Raw genomic sequence first — 24,419 nt, 5'->3', positions numbered from 1 at the left:
TCTTTAATAATTCTTTGTATTTCTGTGGAGTCTGTCGTGATTTTTCCATTCTCATTTCTGATTATGTTGATTTGTGTTGATTCTCTTTTTCTCTTAATAAGTTTGGCTAGAGGCTTATCTAGTTTGTTTATTTTCTCAAAGAACCAGCTCTTTGTTTCATTGATTTTTGCTATTCTTCTCAATTTTGTTTATTTCTTCTCTGATCTTTCTTATGTCTCTCCTTCTGCTGACTTTAGGCCTCATTTGTTCTTCTTTTTCCAGTTTCCATAATTGTGATGTTAGACTATTCATTTGGGATTGTTCTTCCTTCTTCAAGTGTGCCTGGATTGCTATATACTTTCCTCTTAAGACCACTTTCGCTGCATCCCACAGAATTTGGGGCTTTGAGTTTTTGTTGTCATTTGTTTCTATATATTCCTTGATCTCTATTTTGATTTGTTCATTGATCCATTGATTATTTAGAAGCATGTTGTTAAGCCTCCATGTGTTTGTGAGCCTTTTTGGTTTCTTTGTAGAATTTATTTCTAGTTTTATGCCTATGTGGTCTGAAAAATTGATTGGTAGAATTTCAATATTTTGGAATTTACTGAGGCTCTTTTTGTGAGCTAGTATGTGGTCTATTCTGGAGAATGTTCCATGTGCACTTGAGAAAAATGTATACCCTGTTGCTTTTGGATGTAGAGTTCTATAGATGTCTAATAGGACCATCTGTTCTAGTGTGTTGTTCAGTGCCTGTGTGTCCTTACTTATTTTCTGCCCGGTGGATCTATCCTTCAGGGTGAGTGGTGTGTTGAAGTCTCCTGAAATGAATGCATTGCAGTCTATTTCCCTCTTTAGTTCTGTCAGTATTTGTTTCACATATGCTGGTGCTCCTGTATTGGGTGCATATATATTTAGAATGGTTATATTCTCTTGTTGGACTGAGCCCTTTATCATTTGTAGTGTCCTTCTTTATCTCTTGTTACTTTCTTTGTTTTGAAGTCTATTTTGTCTGATATTAGTACTGCAACCCCTGCTTTCTTCTCACTGTTGTTTGCCTGAAATATGTTTTTCCATCCCTTGACTTTTAGACTGTGCATGTCTTTGGGTTTGAGGTGAGTTTCTTGTAAGCAGCATATAGATGGGTCTTGCTTTTTTATCCATTCTATTACTCTGTGTCTTTTGATTGGTGCATTAAGTCCATTTACATTTAGGGTGACTATTGAGAGATATGTACTTATTGCCATTGCAGGCTTTAGATTCGTGGTTACCAAAGGTTCAAGGTTAGCCTCTTTCGTATCTTACTGCCTAATTTAGCTCGCTTATTGAGCTGTTATGTACAGTGTCTGGAGATTCTTTTCTTCTCTCCCTTCTTATTCCTCCTCCTCCATTCTTCATATGTTGTGTGTTTTGTTCTGTGCTCTTTTTAGGAGTGCTCCCATCTAGAGCCATCCCTGTAAGATGCCCTGTAGAGGTGGTTTGTGGGAAGCAAATTCCCTCAGGTTTTGCTTGTCTGGGAATTGTTTAATCCCACCATCATATTTAAATGATAGTCATGCTGGATACAGTATCCTTGTTTCAAGTCCCTTCTGTTTCATTGTATTAAATATATCATGCCATTCTCTTCTGGCCTGTAGGGTTTCTGCCAAGAAGTCTGATGTTAGCCTGATGGGTTTTCCTTTATAGGTGACCTTTTCCTCTCTAGCTGCCTTTAAAACTTTTTCCTTGTCCTTGATCCTTGCCATTTTAATTATTATGTGTCTTGGTGTTGTCCTCCTTGGATCCTTTGTGTTGGGGGTTCTATGTATTTCCGTGGTCTGTTCAATTATTGCCTCCCCAGTCTGGGGATGTTTTCAGCAATTATTTTTTCAAGGAGACTTTCTATCCCTTTTCCTCTCTCTTCTTCTTCTGGCACCCCTATAATACAGATATTATTCCTTTTGGATTGGTCACATAGTTCTCTTAGCATTGTTTTGTTCCTGGAGATCCTTTTATCTCTATGTCATCTTCTATATGATCCTGTTCTCTGGTTTCTATTCCTTCAATGGCCTCTTGCATCTTATCCATTCTGCTTATAAATCCTTCCAGGGTTTGTTTCACTTCTGTGATCTCCTTCCTGACATCTGTGATCTCCCTCCGGACTTCATCCCATTGCTCTTGCATTTTTCTCTGCATCTCTGTCAGCATGTTCATGATTTTTATTTTGAATTATTTTTCAGGAAGACTGGTTAGGTCTGTCTCCTTCTCAGGTGTTGTCTCTGTGATCTTTGTCTGCCTGTAGTTTTGCATTTTCATGGCGATAGAGATAGTTTGCAGAGCTGGTACGAGTGATAGCTGGAAGAGCTTTCCTTCTTGTTGGTTTGTGGCCTTCCTCTCCTGGGAGAATAGCGACCTCTAGTGGCTTGTGCTTATCAGCTGTGTGCAGACAGGGCTTCTGCTTCCTGCCCGGTTGCTCTGGAGTTTATCTCCGCTGTTGCTGTGGTCTTGGCTTGGCTCGGGTTGCTCCTCCAAAATGGTGGAGCCCCGTTGGAGGGGGAGCGGCCAGGAGACTATTTATCTCCGTAAGGGCCCTCTGTTCTCCCTGCTGCCCAGGGGGTTAGAGTGCCCAGAGATCCCCAGATTCCCTGCCTCTGGGCTAAGTGTCCTGTCCTGCCCCTTTAAGACTTCCAAAAAGCACTCTCCATACCAAAATAACAGCAGCAACAACAAAAGAAAAAAAAAATTAAATAAATAATTTTAAAAATTAAATAAATAATTTTTTTAATAAAAGGAAAAACGCGCGATTTTCTTTGTCCTCAGGCACCTGTCTCAGGTACCCACTCACTGGTCTTGCTGCCCTGTTTCCCTAGTATTGGGGTCTCTGTCCCTTTAGGAGTTCCAAAAAGCACTCACCAAAAAAAAAATAAAAAACTGCTCCCGTTTCTTTGTTCTCCAGCGTCAGCCTCAGGCACCCGCTCACCGGTCCCGTCACCCTGTTTCCCTAGTATCCAGGACCCCATGCGTGCACTGTGTCTGCGCTCTGGTCCGGAATCCTGGGGCTGGGTGTTTAGCAGTCCTGGGCTCCCTCCCTGCTGACTCCTCTCCTCCCGCTGGGGGCTGGAGGGAGGGGGCGCTCGGGTCCCACCGGGCTGGGGCTTGTATCTTATCCCCTTCATGAGGTGCTGTGTTCTCGCAGGTGTGGATGTGGTCTGGATGTTGTCCTGTGTCCTTTGGTCTCTATTTTAGGAACAGTTGTGTTTTTTATATTTTCATTTATAAATGTGATTTTGGGAGGAGATTTCTGGTGCTCTACTCATGCCGCCATCTTGGCTCCGCCTCAGAGAGCTCTTTTAAGTGTAACAGTCTTCTCACCCTTTTTGATAAGCATGAAAAAGATCCGCTCTGATATACTGATTTGAATTTGGTATCCTGTTATACACTCACAATACCCTATATATATTATTTAATACTTATCACAGTTTGTAAGTAAATATTTATTTGTAGGATTATTTCTTTAGTATTTTTTTCTCCCCAGTAGAATGAGGGTAGGAACCATATCTGGCTTTTTGTCTAATATCAAAATCAATTGAAGAGAATGTTACAAAATAACAAAAAAAGCATGATCTTTTTCACTGCCTGACATATTTATGGACCTGATTTTCATGAAAAGTAGAACAACCAGAAGTATTTAGAGAAATTAAAGGACAGTAGGCTCAGATATTCAACTAAATTAAGAATGGTATGTGACTCTAACCTCTGAAATACACGTCCAGAGAATTATCTCACCAAACTTCTTACAGAATGACTATATTGGCTTATGTTCTTTTCTAAAAAATCACTAGGCACCAAAATTTTTCTAACCTGATTTATAAAACATCTACATAAAAGAGATCAAGTTATGTGTTGTATAAAGCTAAACACTAACAAGATTAAAATCAATCAGCCTCTATCAATCTCAGACTCATTGGCAGAACTATTTAAAAGGATTGATGGAAAAATAAAACTGCTACATATTTGTTCCAACTTTCCTAGCTCTTCATCAGAACATCATGACTACTGACCCAGAACCTGGCATCTGGAGTTCTAGCTCTGATTACCTTGTTTCAGCCCTCTAGATGCCAGTTTTTTCATCAGCAAAATGAAAGAGTCTGGAGGTTTTGTCCGATTCCGGAATCACTGTGATTTATGCTATTGTATAAGTAAGTGCTGTTAAACAAATTGAATTAACTAACATGACTAGTAGTGCTTTTTTAAACACTAACAGAGCTTCATGACAAGACTTATGCCAGCAATGATTTAAGGCAATATATACTCACATGAGTTGATTAACTGTTAAAATTCAATTTGGCCTTTAAAAATGTGAATGTCTTTTATATACAAAAGCTACCATAACTGGCCATACCACTCCATTTCACCCAAACCCACTCCCACTTATTTTGGCTATATGAATGTATATGATCCAAACCAGCTGTCAATTTAAGTAGGTAAAAATGTACCAGTAATTCTAGCTGGTTGAAATTTTGTAAAGAAAATAATCAGTGTTATTTTTAATAAAGTTGTTTACATCAGTGAGATTTCTACTTCCTGGTCAGATTAATCCTAAATAGTTCTTTCTTATCTCTAGAAAAATTTCTTTTAAAAAAAGCCTGTAACTGGGGAGGCAGAGCCAAGATGGCGGCGTGAGTAGAGCAGTGGAAATCTCCTTCCCAAAACACATAGACCTATGAAAATATAACAAAGAAAAATCTTCCTAAAATAGAGACCACAGGACACAGGACAACATCCAGACCACATCCATACCTGCAAGAACCCAGCACCTTGCAAAGGCGGTGAGGAAGGCCACAAACCAACAAGAAGGGAAGCTCTTCCAGCAGTCACTTGTACCAGCTCTGCACACTATCTCTATCACCATGAAAAGACAAAACTACAGGCAGACAAAGATCACAGAGACAACACCTGAGAAGGAGACAGACCTAACCAGTCCTCCTGAAAAAGAATTCAAAATAAAAATCATGAACATGCTGACAGAGATGCAGAGAAAAATGCAAGATCAATGGGATGAGATGCAGAGAAAAATGCAAGAGCAGTGGGATGAAGTCTGCAGGGAGATCATAGATGTCAGGAAGGAGATCACAGAAGTGAAACAATCCCTGGAAGGATTTATAAGCAGAATGGATAAGATGCAAGAGGCCATTGAAGGAATAGAAGCCAGAGAACAGGAACATATAGAAGCTGACATAGAGAGAGATAAAAGGATCTCCAGGAATGAAACAACACTAAGAGAACTATGTGACCAAACCAAAAGGAATAATATTCGTATTATAGGGATACCAGAAGAAGAAGAAAGAGGAAAAGGGACAGAAAGTCTCTTTGAAGAAATAATTGCTGAAAACTTCCCTAAACTGTGGGAGGAAATAATCGAACAGATCATGGAATTACACAGAACCCCCAACAGAAAGGATCCAAGGAGAACAACACCAAGACACATAGTAATTAAAATGGCAAGGATCAAGGACAAGGAAAGAGTTTTAAAGGCAGCTAGAGAGAAAAAGGTCACCTATAAAGGAAAACCCATCAGGCTAACATCAGACTTCTCGACAGAAACCCTACAGGCCAGAAGAGAATGGCATGATATACTTAATGCAATGAAACAGAAGGGACTTGAACCAAGGATACTGTATCCAGCACGACTATCATTTACATATGATGGCGGGATTAAACAATTCCCAGACAAGCAAAAGCTGAGGGAATTTGCTTCCCACAAACCACCTCTACAGGGCATCCTACAGGGACTGCTCTAAATGGGAGCACCACTAAAAAGAGCACAGAACAAAACACACAACATATGAAGAATGGAGGAGGAGGAATAAGAAGGGAGAGAAGAAAAGAATCTCCAGACACTGTACATAACAGCTCAATAAGCGAGCTAAATTAGGCAGTAAGATACGAAAGAGGCTAACCTTGAACCTTTGGTAACCACGAATCTAAAGCCTGCAATGGCAATAAGTACATATCTCTCAATAGTCACCCTAAATGTAAATGGACTTAATGCACCAATCAAAAGACACAGAGTAATAGAATGGATAAAAAAGCAAGACCCATCTATATGCTGCTTACAAGAAACTCACCTCAAACCCAAAGACATGCACAGTCTAAAAGTCAAGGGATGGAAAAACATATTTCAGGCAAACAACAGTGAGAAGAAAGCAGGGGTTGCAGTACTAATATCAGACAAAATAGACTTCAAAACAAAGAAAGTAACAAGAGATAAAGAAGGACACTACATAATGATAAAGGGCTCAGTCCAACAAGAGAATATAACCATTCTAAATATATATGCACCCAATACAGGAGCACCAGCATATGTGAAACAAATACTAACAGAACTAAAGAGGGAAATAGACTGCAATGCATTCATTTCAGGAGACTTCAACACACCACTCACCCTGAAGGATAGATCCACCGGGCAGAAAATAAGTAAGGACACACAGGCACTGAACAACACACTAGAACAGATGGTCCTATTAGACATCTATAGAACTCTACATCCAAAAGCAACAGGGTATACATTTTTCTCAAGTGCACATGGAACATTCTCCAGAATAGACCACATACTAGCTCACAAAAAGAGCCTCAGTAAATTCCAAAATATTGAAATTCTACCAATCAATTTTTCAGACCACATAGGCATAAAACTAGAAATAAATTCTACAAAGAAACCAAAAAGGCTCACAAACACATGGAGGCTTAACAACATGCTTCTAAATAATCAATGGATCAATGAACAAATCAAAATAGAGATCAAGGAATATATAGAAACAAATGACAACAAAAACTCAAAGCCCCAAATTCTGTGGGATGCAGCGAAAGTGGTCTTAAGAGGAAAGTATATAGCAATCCAGGCACACTTGAAGAAGGAAGAACAATCCCAAATGAATAGTCTAACATCACAATTATGGAAACTGGAAAAAGAAGAACAAATGAGGCCTAAAGTCAGCAGAAGGAGGGACATAAGAAAGATCAGAGAAGAAATAAACAAAATTGAGAAGAATAGCAAAAATCAACGAAACAAAGAGCTGGTTCTTTGAGAAAATAAACAAAATAGATAAGCCTCTAGCCAAACTTATTAAGAGAAAAAGAGAATCAACACAAATCAACATAATCAGAAATGAGAATGGAAAAATCACGACAGACTCCACAGAAATACAAAGAATTATTAAAGACTACTATGAAAACCTATATGCCAACAAGATGGAAAACCTAGAAGAAATGGACAACTTCCTAGAAAAATACAACCTCCCAAGACTGACCAAGGAAGAAACACAAAAGTTAAACAAACCAATTACGAGCAAAGAAATTGAAACGGTAATCAAAAAACTACCCAAGAACAAAACCCCGGGGCCGGATGGATTTACCTCGGAATTTTATCAGACACACAGAGAAGACATAATACCCATTCTCCTTAAAGTGTTCCAAAAAATAGAAGAAGAGGGAATACTCCCAAACTCATTCTATGAAGCCAACATCACCCTAATACCAAAACCAGGCAAGGACCCCACGAAAAAAGAAAATTACAGACCAATATCCCTGGTGAATGTAGATGCAAAAATACTCAATAAAATATTAGCAAACAGAATTCAACAGTATATCAAAAGGATCATACACCATGACCAAGTGGGATTCATCCCAGGGATGCAAGGATGGTACAACATTCGAAAATCCATCAACATCATCCACCACATCAACAAAAAGAAAGACAAAAAACACATGATCATCTCCATAGATGCTGAAAAAGCATTTGACAAAATTCAACATCCATTCATGATAAAAACTCTCAGCAAAATGGGAATAGAGGGCAAGTACCTCAACATAATAAAGGCCATATATGATAAACCCACAGCCAGCATTATACTGAACAGCGAGAAGCTGAAAGCATTTCCTCTGAGATCGGGAACCAGACAGGGATGCCCACTCTCCCCACTATTATTTAACATAGTACTGGAGGTCCTAGCCACGACAATCAGACAAAACAAAGAAATACAAGGAATCCAGATTGGTAAAGAAGAAGTTAAACTGTCACTATTTGCAGATGATATGATACTGTACATAAAAAACCCTAAAGACTCCACTCCAAAACTACTAGAACTGATATCGGAATACAGCAAAGTTGCAGGATACAAAATTAACACACAGAAATCTGTAGCTTTCCTATACACTAACAATGAACCAATAGAAAGAGAAATCAGGAAAACAATTCCATTCACCATTGCATCAAAAAGAATAAAAGACCTAGGAATAAACCTAACCAAAGAAGTGAAAGACTTATACTCTGAAAACTACAAGTCACTCTTAAGAGAAATTAAAGGGGACACTAATAAATGGAAACTCATCCCATGCTCATGGCTAGGAAGAATTAATATCGTCAAAATGGCCATCCTGCCCAAAGCAATATACAGATTTGATGCAATCCCTCTCAAATTACCAGCAACATTCTTCAATGAATTGGAACAAATAATTGAAAAATTCATATGGAAACACCAAAGACCCCGAATAGCCAAAGCAATCCTGAAAAAGAAGAATAAAGTAGGGGGGATCTCACTCCCCAACTTCAAGCTCTACTACAAAGCCATAGTAATCAAGACAATTTGGTACTGGCACAAGAACAGAGCCACAGACCAGTGGAACAGATTAGAGACTCCAGACATTAACCCAAACATATATGGTCAATTAATATTTGATAAAGGAGCCATGGACATACAATGGCAAAATGACAGTCTCTTCAACAGATGGTGCTGGCAAAACTGGACAGCTACATGTAGGAGAATGAAACTGGACCACTGTCTAACCCCATATACAAAGGTAAACTCAAAATGGATCAAAGACCTTAATGTAAGTCATGAAACCATTAAACTCTTGGAAAAAAACATAGGCAAAAACCTCTTAGACATAAACATGAGTGACCTCTTCTTGAACATATCTCCCCAGGCAAGGAAAACAACAGCAAAAATGAGCAAGTGGGACTACATTAAGCTGAAAAGCTTCTGTACAGCAAAAGACACCATCAATAGAACAAAAAGGAACCCTACAGTATGGGAGAATATATTTGAAAATGACACATCCGATAAAGGCTTGACGTCCAGAATATATAAAGAGCTCACATGCCTCAACAAACAAAAAACAAATAACCCAATTAAAAAATGGGCAGAGGATCTGAACAGACAGTTCTCTAAAAACGAAATACAGATGGCCAACAGACACATGAAAAGATGCTCCACATCGCTAATTATCAGAGAAATGCAAATTAAAACTACAATGAGGTATCACCTCACACCAGTAAGGGTGGCTGCCATCCAAAGGCCAAACAACAACAAATGTTGGCTTGGCTGTGGAGAAAGGGGAACCCTCCTACACTGCTGGTGGGAATGTAAATTAGATCAGACATTGTGGAAAGCAGTATGGAGGTTCATCAAAATGCTCAAAACAGACCTACCATTTGACCCAGGAATTCCACTCCTAGGAATTTACCCTAAGAACGCAGCAATCAAGTTTGAGAAAGACAGATGCACCCCTATGTTTATAGCAGCACTATTTACAATAGCCACGAATTGGAACCAACGTAAATGTCCATCGGTTGATGAATGGATAAAGAAGATGTGGTACAGATACACAATGGAATACTACTCAGCCATAAGAAGAGGGAAAATCCTACCATTTGCAGCAACATGGATGGAGCTGGAGAGTATTATGCTCAGTGAAATAAGCCAAGTGGAGAAAGAGAAATACCAAATGATTTCACTCATCTGAGGAGTACAAGAACAAAGGAAAAACTGCCGGAACAAAACAGCAGCAGAATTATAGAAGCAAAAAATGGACTAACAGGTACCAAAGGGAAAGGAACTGGGGAGGATGGGTGGGCAGGGAGGGATAAGGGGGGGAAGAAGAAAGGGGGTATTAAGATTAGCATGCATGGGTGGGAGGGAAAAAGGGGAAGGCTGTACAACACAGAGAGGACAAGTAGTGATTCAACAACATTTTGCTATGCTGATGGACAGTGACTGTAATGTGGTTTATAGGGGGGACCTGGTATAGGGGAGAGCCTAGTAAACATAGTATTCTTCTGGTAAGTGTAGATTAAAGATTAAAAAAAAAAGAAAAAAAAAAAAGAAAAAGGCGATTATCCTTGATAGGATAAAACTAATGGGAAATCAAAGATTAAAGCATGCTTCAAATATCCTTAATTTTGATCACTTAAAGGGTGTCAGATGATTGGCGATGGAGGTACAGTTTTCTGATAATATTCCTTTCTCTTAAAAAAAAAAAATAGCAGTTCCTGTGTGGTGACTTCCAATGAGTTCTACACAATGGTATAAAGGGCATACCAAAGTGTGGGCAAAGGGTCTGTTTGTTTTTATACAGACCCTTTTGTTTTTATATCAAAGCCTAATTTGGCTACCCAGAAAATGAACTAAGCTACGATATGAAGAAGAACTTCCAACATCAGCACTCTCTGGAAGACTCATACCAGAAGATGATCATCAAAAAACCTCCACAAAGATCCAGGCGATGCTGTAGTTGTAGCTGCATCCATCCCACCGTTTCCTGGACTTGCCATTGGAATGAAGAAGGGGATATCTAAGCTGGCCTGTGCTTTCATTAAAACAACAAATTTGACTGGATCTATACTGTTTGAACTCAACCAAGAATTAGGAGAAGTGCAAGTTGTAGTGCTCCGAAATCTTACAACTACAGACTATCTATGGTTAAAAGAACATATGGGATGTGAACAGATCCCAGAAATGGGTTGCTTTAATTTGTCTGATTTCTCTCACACTGTTCAAGTACAGTTGGACAATATCCATCATATCATAGACAAATTTTCACAAATGCCTAGGGTGCCTAACTGGTTTTCTTGGCTTCACTGGAGATGGCTGGTAATTATAGATCTGCTTTGTTTATGTAACTGTATTCCTATTATGTTAATATGTGCGCGCAATTTAGTTAGTAGTTTAAAACCTATACATGCTTAAGTTACTCTACAAGAAGATATGTCAAAGAAATAATCAATCCTTCCATGTCTTCTTCCATCTGCTACCTCTATAGCATTTCTTCTTCCTTCCTAATTACAACCCTTTAATAGAATTTGTGCCTCATATCGAATTTACCGAGTATCATAATTCCTCCAAGTGGTAAAGATACCTCAAGACAAATGCTGGGCATAGAAGCCACAGGGCATAAATCTTCAAAGAAGTAAAAAGCTAACCTTTTCAAACAATATGGCTTCTCTCTCACTTACCAACTTTACATCTCCCTGTATGGCCCCGGAAGATGACTGGTTAGCCAGAGACAGGTAAGATTCCTCAAGGGAGGAACAACCTAAGACAGGCACAGTCACAGGGGGGCCATCAGGTGAGAAATTGGGGATCAACAGTGGTGAATCTTAAAACCTCACCCCCCCTGTTTTGAGAGAAATCTTATGCATCCGTGGATGTTTTAATGCCCTTGTCTAGCTCGGATTAACACATAGTCTACAGGCACACACCTGATCATCTACAATTGCTCTCTTACAACACTAAACTATGTTTTCTACCTTTATCTTGCATCTACCTACCACTTTAGCATTTTATTAAAAATAAAAATAATAATAATAATAAAGGGAGAAATGTGGGATCCACATATAAATCAAGTATAAAAATCAAACAAATATTCATATTTGACCTGATTGTTTATAGTTCATAATGCGTGATCAAAACCGAAAGTTTCTGTGATGACTGCCCTTGTACTGTTTACCATGTAAGAACTTATTCACTATGTAAGAATTTGTTCACCATGTAAGAACTTGTTCGTTATGCTTCAGAAGATTGGAGATTGACGAGAATTAGGCTTGAGATGGATTAATGATTGTGCATTGAGCATTGACTCCCCTATACAGAATTTTATTGTTGTTAACAACCATTTGATCAATAAATATGAGAGATACCCTCTCAAAAAATAAAATAAAATAAAATAAAAATAAAAAATAAAAAAATAAAATAAAATAAAAGCACTCTCTATACCATTTGACTTGGGAATTCCACTCCTAGGAATTTACCCTAAGAATGCAATAGCCCAGTTTGAAAAAGACATATGCACCCCTATGTTTATTGCAGCACTGTTTATAATAGCCATGAAATGGAAGCAACCTAAGTGTCCATCAGTAGATGAATGGATAAAGAAGATGTGGTACATATACACAATGGAATATTAGTCAGCCATAAGAAGAATCCTACCATTTGCAGCAACATGGATGGAGCTGGAGGGTATTATGCTCAGTGAAATAAGCCAGGCGGAGAAAGACAAGTACCAAATGATTTCACTCATCTGTGGAGTATAAGAACAAAGAAAAAAAAGTGAAGGAACAAAACAGCAGCAGACTCACAAATCCCAAGAATGGACTAACTGTTACCAAAGGGAAAGGGACTGGGGAGGATGGGTGGAAAGGGAGGGATAAGGGGTGGGGTGAAGAAAGGGGGCATTATGATTAGCATGTATAATGTGGAGGGTGGCACGGGGAGAGCTGTACAACACAGAGAAGACAAGTAGTGATTCTACAGGATCTTACTATGCTGATGGACAGTGACTGTAATAGGGGTTGTGGGGGGGGGACTTGGTGATGAGGGGAGTCTAGTAAACATAATGTTCCTCACGTAATTGTAGATTAATGATAACAACAAAAAAGCATCAATAAATGAACAAAAAAAAAGAAGTCTCTGTGACATCCTTTTGACATCTTTACAGGAGCTAATGACTTGGGAATCTGGACTATATGCCTGGTGGATACAACAGCATAGTGAAATGGGGACAGAATACAAAATTCTGTCTCCAGTTTCATGAAGAGTTACCTTCAAGACTTTAGGGATATCATATAGTGTCTCTAAGACTCAATTTATTGGTCAGAAAAGTCTAGTACTTCAATATCCTTTTCTTGGATTATAAATGCTGATACTAAGTGGTCATTACTTTAGGAATCCAAGATGGATATGATATGTACCCCTACCACACACTGGGTATATATATTCTTATTGAAAAGTAATTCTCACTTATTTTTTTAAACTTGATCATATCACTCTGTAATATTTACTTTATCTGAGTTATTTTGCGATATTATAATTCAGAAAAGTTAAAATCACATGCACTCTACATTTTACTATTCGTAACTTTGAGATCCTTTATAGATGACAAACCTCTAGAATTTGGAAATCACCTAAAGTTTAATTCTAAACATTTTTTATTAGTATCCCCATTTTTTAAATATTGTTTTACTTTAGTTATAAAGACAGTCAACTAAAATTGTTTATCATGTCAAATTAATCTACTTTGTCTACAACTTCAAATCAAAGAATATGGCTTCTTATTGAGTCTGTTCCAATTAGATAACCACTTGCGCAATATAGAAAAAGTGGCCAGAATCACAAATAAACAGGCCCTAAACCCAAAGTGATTGTTTGCATATTTCTTTAAATCTCTTTTATAGTTTTTAATCATATTATGTATGAAATTTTGTTTTCTGAGACATAAAGCATACACTTAACTTGATTTTACACGAGATACTACAGAGCACCTCAGAAAAATTTAAGTGACTTAATGTTAAGTAAAAATATCAATTAAAAAGATGATGCACAACACCTTTTGTTAGTCTTATCAACCAAGCAGGATATAAGCTGATCTCACAGAAAAGGATTAGCCATAAGGTTGAATTGATGGGAAAAATAATAGTTATAATACTCATCATTTTATATTCATATATATTGCATTGAATGAATGGTCCATAATTTACTAGAACATAGCCTTTATGTTGGACAGTTTAAGTGGTTTCCATTTTTATATAGTATAAATTACACTGGGATAAACATTGTCAGGCATATGGCATTTTTTAATATTTTGGATTATTTCCTTAGGATAGATTCCCAGAAGTAAAATTACTAGGTTAAAGGGTATGAACATTTTTATGATCCTTGAAACACATTGCCAAATTGCTTTCCGAAAAAAGGTTATATCAATTTACAATGCCACCAGCAATATAGGAAATGCCCTTTTCATAATATTCTCATAGGTATTTAGTATTTGGCATAATACAATTTTTAGATTTGCAAATTTTGTGGACAAGAATGTAGTAACTCATTTTAACATACATCTTTAATTTTTTGAGGCAACATACAATATAATAATCTTGAATTTCTATCATATTCTTTAACTGTTTATAATAATTTGATATTTTTATAAGTCTATACAGAATTATATGTGATATATATTAATCATTTTTCATAATACAAACTGTTTTGTCTATTTTTTTTCCAACTTGGTGCATATATGTGTGTGTGCATATTGAGAAAAATATTGAGAATTCAGTTTTTGTACTGGTCAAATATGTGTTTTTTTTCAGTGATTTTTTTTCCCTGTTGGTTTTTAGTGTAACATATCATAACTCCTCTCTATTTACATAAGTATGTAAATTATTCTAATTTTTCTAAATAATTATATTTTGGAAATATAACTCTTGAAGTCATCTGTAATTATTGTTGATTTATGATATAAGGCATGGTTCTAAGTGATCTTCCTCCATATTGGTAACTGGTTATCTCAATATCATTGAGTAATCCTTTTTTTTTTTCTGTGGTTTTCTAGGAAGTTTCATTTGCTATCTATTAGATTATTTAGTTCTTAGTTGTTTCTTCTGTTTCAGTGATCTATCTGTCCTTGAGCCAGACAGCTTATTGTTTTATTTAATGTAGAGTTTCCTCACATGGCCTTTTTAAGAATTTTAAAAGGAGTCTTGCCTATTTTTTCTTATGTCAACCTTAAAATTTTGAAAAATTCTCAATATGCTTGAGTTTCCATTTCTTTTGATTTATAAAATAATTTTAAAAACTGTCAAGATGGTGTTCATTTCCAATGAACCAAATGTACACCTCTGCATTTTACTCAAAGCTTTTTTCCTCCTTATAAAAGTAAATGCTTATTAAAAAATATTAGAAAAATACTGAATATAGAAAGAATGAGAAAGGTTATTCGTAGTTGTTCTGAAATGTAAGCATTAGTAACCTGTCAGATTAGCTTCTTTCAGAGACTTTTGTCTTGCTAGTTTTAAAGATATAGTGCGTATTCATTTGAGATATTTACTGAGCACTTACTTGGGCCAATACCTTGCTAGGCATTGACTCAGGCTCTAACTTCACGAAACAGACAACTTTTGCCTTCATTGACATTTTATCACAATCCATTTTTGTATTATTTTTTGTATACTCACATGTTTTTCAGGTAAATCAGTTTGTGTATCATTTTCCTATAGTAGGACATTTCTGATTTGTTAATGTTACTTTTTCCACATTTGAATGTTTCCTTAAGATACATTTCCCATAATAGAGAAATTTGGTTAAAGACTGTGAACACATTTAACTTTCTTGACACAAATTTCCCAATTGCTTTTCAAAAGGAAGGCTGGTACCAACTTACACTGCCAATGGAAATGGATGAAGGGAAATTTTTAAAATCAATTTATTAGCAATAATTATAACCACTAAAATTGTTTTTTTGTTAGGATAGGTAAATCACTTTAACTTTCCCTTTTTTGTTAACTAATAAAGTTGAATTTTTAAAAAAATAAGGTTAAATAAATGTATTTAAATTTTTTTTCTGTTCATACCTTTTGCCCTATTAATGTGTTTGTATTTTCATTTCATGTGTATGGGCTCTTTATGGAATGCAAACATGAGCCATTTTTGGTATTTACCCCTCCTCAGAGTTATCTCAAAGGAGAAAAGGTCTTAGAGCAGGAAATGATCACTGAATTTGGTGCCTTAAAGTCCTGAGGCTTATACACCTTTCCATTTTCAGGGTCAAGCAGGGTCTGGCACACAGCAGGTCTTCCACACATAATGCAATGGAAGAATACTTAGATGTCAAGCTGTGCACTGGACTCCAGGGATGGCTTCTTAAACTAAACCTGAGCCAGAAAATGACTTCCTAGTAAACCAACCCTGCTTTTATGGGTAGAAAGAGAAAATTTTACAGCCAGAAGACAAAAGGATTCAAGTACTCACTAGCATCTGAAACAGCTTGAGAAAAAGGGGTAAAATGAAGGGATATTGAGAAGTTATTGAGTGGAAGAAAACACCACAAAAGCACTGTGAAATCAATACAACAAATTAATACGTATTTACCCTATATTCATCATATATGAGGGATGTTGCTAGCCATAAAACAAATCTGGAGTCTCAGTATAACTTATATAATTGCTCAAAACAGAGACTTCTTAGGCAACTCAAATGGTACATTCCTGTAGCAGTCTTGGTATACACACATATACTTATACACATATGAGACCCACTGAAAGGCTAAAGAGAAAGCCTCTCCCAAACTAGGGAGGTCTAAAGGATTGTTGGGCCTGCTTTGTCTGACCTTATGATGACAGGTCCCTTTTGGTCACATGTTGGGGAAAAGGGTAGCAGAGGTAATTGTGGCAATATCTGTTCCAACTGGATTTAGTATCTTTCTTCTCTCAGTGTTGTGAGAGAGAAGATGGCAGGACCCCATACTAACAAGAGAGAAATAGAAGACCAAGAGGGAACGATATTCTTGTGGAAGCTAGTGTCTGCTTTGTGGTACTACTTTAAGTGATCACATGGAAAAATTTTTTATTATATACTTCATGGAATAATTTGCATTAAGTCAAATTTGTATGCCCTCGGGAGTGCCTATAAGACATGATCCCTAATTCCAAGGGTGAACATGGCAAAAACAGGAGAGAGCATAATTACAAAACAAGGTGTCTTGTGAAGAACTTCATGTTAAAAACAATAACTTACAGGTTGCTTCTGGTCAAGGTAGTGATGTCATGGTATCTTGGAGGACAGTGATGAGCTGCAAAGAATCCCTTAAACAAATCCTTTAGTCAGGTGAGTAAACGTAGCAGGGAACCTAGTATTGTCGGGGGCAGGCCACTACTTTCCCTAACTTTAGGGAGCCATTCATTCTTTTTATGGTGACTTTAACAATATAGTAAGGATGTTTATTGAACAATTATTATGTCCCAGGTGCTCTGCCAAGAGCATTATCTATATATTACCACCTACTGATCCTTCTAGGCTCAGTTCATTACTTTTTTGACACACACCCCATAATCCCAACAGGAATTAATAATTCTATGACTGATCATTAATTGATAATTAATAATGCTCCACTCATTCTGTTCATTCCTTTGATGCAGCACCTCTCATTCTGTAGCCTAAATTTCTGACTGTCCCACTACCTGCCAAGGTTGATAAGAGCCAGTACCCTTATTTCACTCCAATTTCCTTGCATTTGATAGTTCCTAAGTGTTCTGTTGAGTGATTGTTAAATATAACTCCTCGATTTCAAACTCAGGAATTGTTGAGCAAAAGGACTTAGAACCTTCCTACAATCTCCTTTAACATATGAGAAAAATTAAGTTGGAACAAGTAGCTTGCCTGAGTTTACATAAATTTGGTATGATTAGAATCTAGTTCTCCTGCTTTAAAGGCCAATATTGTTTATTCTATAGAAGATGTTACCGAAACACAACTAAGTATCTTCATCTCCCAATCTCTTGGTCCCTCCCAAATCCTATCAGCTGTTGGCCTTTGGGCCTTCAGGCTATTTCTGTGAGATTAAAATTTCCTAAAAGAACCCACTTTTATATAGCTTTCCTTTTACAGCTTCCCATGGCAAACGAAGTCCAGCCTCCAAGTTGGCTTGCTTTTGCTGTAGCATCACACGGTAAAAGTCAGGGGGACCTTCTGTCTATATTTTCACAAACAAGCTCTTTGCTCAAGCACGCTTTGATGCAGCCAAATCAAAATGCTTGTCAACACACACGCCATGCTTTCTTCACCATTTCTTGAGAAAAGCAGTTCATTCTGACTGGAGTATCCTTTCTCTTTATCAATCTTGGTGAACTTTTAATGAGTCTGTTTCCCTTTTACACTAGGAGCTTCTGGCGTTGGACAGGGACCTGGCTTTAGATACACAGTAACTGAACGAATAAATTTTGTGTTCAGCTCCTAGCAGCATAGCTCTCAAAGTTCACTGAATGACCCTGTCTTTGGAAAATTATGTAAGTGTAACTTACTCCTAAGAGACCTAGGCAACCCTTTACCAAAACTTTTCTATTTGGAGGAAAAATAAGTAAAAATGTTGGCTCACTCACTCTTTTTGTCTTCTTTTTTCCTTTAACTCTAGTTCATCTGTCACGACTGCCATTCTCACTCTCTGTGAACTCCACATTCTCCCAGCACCCATGCCCCTGAACATTTGTGGGAGAGGAATTCACAAATTCCTCTAGAGTTCCATCACTGGAGCAAGTTTTCAGAGTTGGAGAAGGTCTGGGCTGCAAACAGGAAGTTTTCGTAGGTTTGGCTACTTGTGCTTGGGGCAAAAACTGCGGAGTCCACCTGGAGACAACCAGAGAGAAGACAACAAAACTAACCTTCACTATCCCTGTCTGAAGCTTTTCTGTGTCGGCATTCCGACCCAGTCGGGGCTTCTCTCCAGAACTGGTGTCTAGCGTGCACATCAGCAAAGTTCCAGTTTTGAACACCCCTAACTCCCTTCCTTCACTTTGAAAAATCTTGGGTGGAACATTTAAAAATTCTTTTGGACTTTGTAAGTTTTCAAAGCGTCCTAAGAACTGACCCCTTAAGCAGGCCCAGAGCCAAAGAAAAGCAGCAGCTACTTCCCAAGTCTCGAAACCCGTTTTCTCTTCTCAGTGCCCAAGACTCCATCTTTCCCCTAATATAGCTCACTCGAGGGGCAAGAGGCAGCTTTCCTCCTTCTGTGTGCCTGGTCTGGTCAACGACACCCACCCATTAGTCTCTAGGCTTCTAGGACAGCGGGGGACTCCCGACCACAAGCCCAGGGCCCTTGCCCAGACGTGGGTCCTCGGGGTAAACGCCGACCCCTGCGCAGGCAGAGGGCATGTGGCCAGCGTGGGGGACGACCTCGGGCTGCTCGCGCCGAAGGCACTCAGCCCCAGCTTGCGGGGCGGGTAGCCCAATGGGCAGCCTCGCTCGGGAGGCGGGCTCAGGCCGGAAGCCACCCCGCGGCACAGCAGCCCCGGGAGACGGCGCCCGCGCCTCCGCCCCCTCCGGCACGGGCTCCACGGCCGAGGGCAGCAGGGGCCAGTCCTCCGGGTCCCCGCCGCGCTCTTTGTCCTGGCCGCGCGCGGGCGGACGCGTGCGCCCCCCCGGGTGAAAGGAGGCGTGGAGAGAGCGCGCGGGAGCGCGCGGGAAGAGCTCGCGCCCGCCGGGCGGCGGCGGCGCGCGCCCCTCCGCCAGGCAAGCAGCGAGCACGCGCGCCGCCACCGCGCTCGCCCCTCCCCCCGCGCTCGCCTCGGAACTTGCTGACTGCGCGGCCGGGAGGAGCCGAGCCGGGCGGCGGCGGCGGCGGCGGCGGCGGCGGCGGCGGCGGCGGCGGGAGGCCACAGCGCGCGGGGGTCTCCCGCGTCCCCTCCGCCTCGCCGGGAGCTCGCGCCCTCGCCCGGCCGAGCTCCCACCCCCCCTTTTTCCGAAGTCGCTGGGCGGCGCCACCCTCCGGCCGGAGCCCGGCACTGCACAACCCCCTCCGACTTTCAATGTTCCACACTCCCCGGCCAGAGCCTCCTCGGCTTCTTTTTTTCCCTCCCCCCCCCTTACCCCCCCCAAGCTGCCTCCATTTCCTTAAGGAAGGGTTTTTTTCTCTCTCCCTCCCCCACACCGTAGCGGCGCGCGAGCGGGCCGGGCGGACGGCCGAGGTAAGGCGGCGGGGCCGGGGGGCCGCGTGGGGGGCGGCCGGGGCGGCGGCGGCGGCGGTGGGGGAGGGGGCGGGGGCGGGCAGCTTTGTTCGCGCCGGGCGCCCGCGCCGCCGGTGTTCGCGAGCCGCCGCGGGGCCGGCTGGGCTGCTCGCATCACTTGGCGCCCGGCGCGGCGAGCGCAACCCGCGGCTCCGCGCGGCCCTCCCCACAAAGGGCCGCGGAGCTGCGTGGCCGCCGCCGCCGGCCGCGGCTCGCCTCCGCGGGCGCGGAAATTTGTTGCACTTCTTGGGGCTTTGTTTGTTTGTTTTTCCTCTGATTATTTTTTTCCTTATTTTGGACAAAATGTCGGTCCGTGATGTAAAAATTGAGCGAGGAACCTTGATGGCATTGGGAGCTTTACAGAAGGTGCAGTTTGGATTCTGCTTTTCCCAGGGTGGCAGCTCCGTCTTGGTCGAATGAACCTTCGCTGCTGGCCGTGCAAACGGCTGGAGCAGCTTGTTAGTTGATTTTTAAATTCCTAAGTGCTGTATTTAAAGGCTTACAGAGAAGGAGTCGCCACCTTAAATAAGCATATGGGCGATTAACAGGGTATGTTTTCCTCTCGGAAAGGGAATTTGGTAGCTTTGACCGATGTCAGTGTGTAAATATTTAGACGTTATTAGTGACTTTTTAACGTTTTTCAGTGAGATCTGTTATTTACAGGGTGTCATATGTTATTAATGCTCATTGCCTAAGTTCCCTGGCAAATCATGCCTTCTGAGAAAGTAGACAATTGATAGATTGTCCAAGGGATGGAAAAAAAATGTGAGTGGGTTTTCTAACTTGAGTTCGGTAAATCCCTAAACGCTGGCGTTGTGGGGCACATCACCTCCCCGTAACCTTGCCGTACGATGAGATAAGTGTGAACACTTTTGAAGCTATTTCTTTAAAATGCAATTTTAGGTGGATAGTACAATGAGAAAATGATACTGGTTTATTTCTTCAGACTAACCATTTCCTTTATTTTCCCCTCTCTCTTTCAAAGTTTCCTAAGAAATAACTTCACCAAGATGTCCAGTGATAGGCAAAGGTCCGATGATGAGAGCCCCAGCACCAGCAGCGGCAGTTCAGATGCGGACCAGCGGGACCCAGCCGCGCCAGAGCCTGAGGAGCAAGAAGAAAGAAAACCTTCCGCCACCCAGCAGAAGAAAAACACCAAACTCTCTAGCAAAACCACCGCTAAGTTATCCACTAGTGCTAAAAGGTAATACGTAAAAGGCTTAAACACATTGTCAGGTATCTTCCAAATTGTTGGACACTTTCGTTGGTCATTTCAGTAGTTCAAAAATACTTCGTTATAAATTTTATGTGTACTTGAACGAGTAGTCATTCTTAGGCGGTATATAAGCCATCTCCTTAGAATTATACTTTTAAGTAAACTTATTCTGTACTTTGGTTAACTTAAGAAAGAGTGTCCTAGGGTAGAGATTGGACTAATATTCTGATAGATAAGGAGTTGGCAAGGAAAATTTGGTGAACCCAAATTAGCGGGTACATTGAAGATGTTCCCTTTTATGAGTCTTACTCTTCATTGAAATTGATACTTGTAGAAGTTCAGTAATCAGAAATGATCACGTTTGTTAGGAAGTTTGTAAATTCAAGGTCTTGGCCATATTTGAAAGTAGATTTAAAATTGTGCCCCAAATCTGCTTTCAGTTTTACAAGCATGACTTATAAGTCATGCATCCCAGGTATTACTTTTTGTAGTTAAATTATGGTCACGCCTTTACTCTTATGAGGGCAAGTGAGACTGAAAAGTAACCGTTTGCAATGTAGGTGGCACTTAGCCACTAGAAACTTTCCTTGTCTGTGCCACTCTAAAACTAGTGGATATGCTTGACATGTTAATACTCAACAGCAGGAGAAACATACTTTGTTGGGTGTAAGCAAAAGGTCATTTGCTTCCTGTTGATTTATGTTATCTGTGATGGTGAAGAAAGATTCCGTCAGTGGGACTCTTGTGAGTGGTTTGGTGGTGGAATATCCATGAATTTTATTAAGTATACATCAGATATAACTGTAACATTAGCCAGCATTGACATTTTGTTGATTTTTATGATCACAACTAGAAGAAAAAGAAAATACAAAAAAAATTGATCAAATACTGGGTTCTGTAGTAATTCAGAAATACTCTTATTTTTCTATGGATTTTTCACTTCTATTGTATCAATAATTATGTTAATTTATTTCATTAAATAGTAGCAGTCTGAAATAATTTAGAATCCTTTTCAATTTGTTGTAATGTTGTGGAACATATTAAACATATCTTAAGTTTTGAAAGCATTTTATATTTAAATAAAATCAGAGAACTGCTTTTTTTCTCCTTAACTCAAGACTTTGTATCTTACTATTACCTTTTCCCCCCAAATTCATTAAGTTTTAAGCGCTGTACTTGAGATCAGGGAAAACAATTGGTTAAATGAGAATGCCTAGTTCTTTGGAAGTTTTACACTGTTACAGATATTTGTAAATTTTAAACTTTTTTTTACATGTAAAATGTTGTCAGAACTGTTCATTGGCTCATGTAGTAGCATATTAATTCTTACCTCTGTAAAGGTGACTTGAAGTCATTGTCAAATATTCTAGTGCTTTTCCTCCTCCCTTCTTGTCTCATTTGCATATAAGCTTGAAAAGAGAATTTCTTTAGTAAAAAGTGTTTTAAAATAGATTTTATATCCTTTACGGAGTACTGGTGGAGGACTACTTCTCAAATCTGGTGTAAATGTTTTACTTATTTACAGTAGCAAGTGAGAAAAAAAGCTGCAAAGTTTCTGCTCAGGGATTTGGGTTATGCCTCTGAGAACAAAGAGGAAGCAGCCATGTTAGCATTACTGAAGGCAAAGCCAGCCTTGCATTTAACTGCATGGTGGTAGAGGGCAGTGTGATTCCCCGGTTATTCTGTAGGCTGTCTCAAATCCTTTTTGTCTGTTCTCATTTCACTAACAGAATTCAGAAGGAACTAGCTGAAATAACCCTTGATCCTCCTCCTAACTGCAGGTAAGAAATGAATTTTGTTGTTTTGATTTCAAATTGTGGAAAAACATCGAGAGATTAATGTATTGTCCTTGGATATGTGTGCTGCAGAAGAGGCTACATTTGCTTCTCTTCAGCTTTGCAAATGGATTAAACACAAATTGTCTAAGGTGAATTAAATAAGTTTGGGAGAAAAAAGATACTTTTTAGCCTGAATCATACATTTGGATTGAAGAATATACTAATTTTATGCTCTGTACTGAGATTAGTGTGAATGGTGCTGATTTTTGTTCTGTTTTAACATTTCTGTAGAGTGTTTGTTTATTCAGAAGTATATTGCGGGAACTTCTAAAATTTTGCTAAGCTTTAAAGTTACTGCTTATGTGCAGACTGAACTGACCTAATGTAAATGTAGTAACCGAGAGTATAGTTTTTGTTTGATTTATTCAGTAACTTGCCTCAAGGACAAATTTTATGTGCTAAGCTAATGGTTTCAGTTGTTGTTTGCTAGAGAGAATGCATTACTCTTTAATTTCATGGGATTACATTTTAATCAAATGCCTTAATTACTTGGGAAAATTCTTAGTAATTTGATACTTGAAATATGTATGAAAAGCAGTAAATGAATTGTATTTGTGGGAAGAATTCATTTCAGTGAAATTCACGTAGAATAATTTAAGATTGTTGGTTGGTATAAGATGCATTAAGAATAACTGGTTGATAATTTTTTTCGTGAAACATTTTTTCAATTCATTTTACTTCATGTTCTGTTTTCGAGATAATATAGCTTCCAAAATTTATCAAACTTAGAAAAACAGTCTTACAGGTGATTTGCATACAACCATGTGTTCAAGGAGAGTGGCTGCTAGAAATAAGGCAGTGTTATGGTTCGATATGAAAATGTTTTCTTGTCTTATCTGTATTTTTGCTACAAGTTGTGTTCACATGTAATGATAAGACCTATCTCTGAAGTCTTTTTGAAATGTAATACGGTACAATCCAATTTCCTCTTAACACTTCTGTTAACTGGATCCTTAGATAAGGTGATCCGATCCTGATTTATTCCTGAATTAACAGTTTTGCTCATATTTGTAGTCACCCATTTCAGTTCAAAAAGGAAACATGAATATAAACTTATTTTAAACAGGTAGTGGTATGTCAGATCTCCAAGTATTATTACTTAAAGAGCTATACTGTCCAGTAATGAAGCCACTGGCCACTTGTGGCTATTGACTGCTTCAGTTGTAGTCCCAGATTAGATGTGCTGTAAGTGTAAGACCCACATTGAATTTTGAAAATTTAGCAGGTGGAAAAGAATGTAAAATACCTTACTGTTTTTTTTTAAAAAAAACATTACATGTTGAAATGATAGTATTTTGGGTATACTGAGTTGTACAAAATAAGTTTTAAAATTTCACTTTTACCATTTTATTGGTTATTAGAAAATTTTAAATTATATATGTGGCTTGCATGATATTTCTATTGAAAAGTGATGTTTTATCAAAGTATTTCCTTCCAGCTTACTAAATGGTGTGTCAAATCTGTATCCATTTAGGGAGGTCAGGTTAAATTTGCCCTCTAGAAGAATCACTTAAGAGTGTATTCTGATTTTTTCCATTACAAAGATGTCAAGATCTATCAATTAAAAACTTCGATGTTTTAAAGT

The 24,419-nt window shown here is 39.1% G+C and overlaps 1 protein-coding gene and 1 non-coding gene across 6 annotated transcripts in view; one reads left to right on the top strand and one right to left on the bottom strand.

Moving 5' to 3' along the window:
* LOC118968688 (uncharacterized) overlaps positions 1-19,134 on the bottom strand; it is a 25,385-nt gene extending 6,251 nt beyond the window's left edge. The window contains exons 1-4 of the transcript XR_012123670.1: positions 18,816-19,134; positions 18,161-18,404; positions 16,800-16,867; positions 12,225-12,315 (exon numbers count right to left, since the gene is read on the bottom strand). This is a non-coding gene — a transcript (uncharacterized protein). The remainder of the gene's footprint in view (positions 1-12,224; positions 12,316-16,799; positions 16,868-18,160; positions 18,405-18,815) is intronic.
* The window catches only part of UBE2E3 (ubiquitin conjugating enzyme E2 E3), a 92,459-nt gene continuing 87,159 nt past the window's right edge, over positions 19,120-24,419 (top strand). The window contains exons 1-4 of one of the 5 annotated variants that reach the window (XM_073218596.1): positions 19,120-19,286; positions 19,710-19,741; positions 20,766-20,984; positions 22,727-22,777. In XM_073218596.1, coding sequence (XP_073074697.1) covers positions 20,791-20,984; positions 22,727-22,777 — 245 coding nt within the window. In that variant the 5' untranslated portion in view covers positions 19,120-19,286; positions 19,710-19,741; positions 20,766-20,790. Of the gene's footprint in view, positions 19,287-19,709; positions 19,742-19,876; positions 20,147-20,177; positions 20,330-20,765; positions 20,985-22,726; positions 22,778-24,419 lie in introns of those variants that run through there. The other 4 variants (XM_037000302.2, XM_017668146.3, XM_017668147.3 and 1 more) reach the window with 4 other exon arrangements.

Source organism: Manis javanica, chromosome 12 (assembly GCF_040802235.1).
Source record: "Manis javanica isolate MJ-LG chromosome 12, MJ_LKY, whole genome shotgun sequence".
In the NCBI taxonomy this organism is placed as follows: Eukaryota; Metazoa; Chordata; class Mammalia; order Pholidota; family Manidae; genus Manis; species Manis javanica.
The sequence above is the reverse complement of the archived record's forward strand: the minus strand, read 5'-3'. Positions and strand labels throughout refer to the sequence as shown.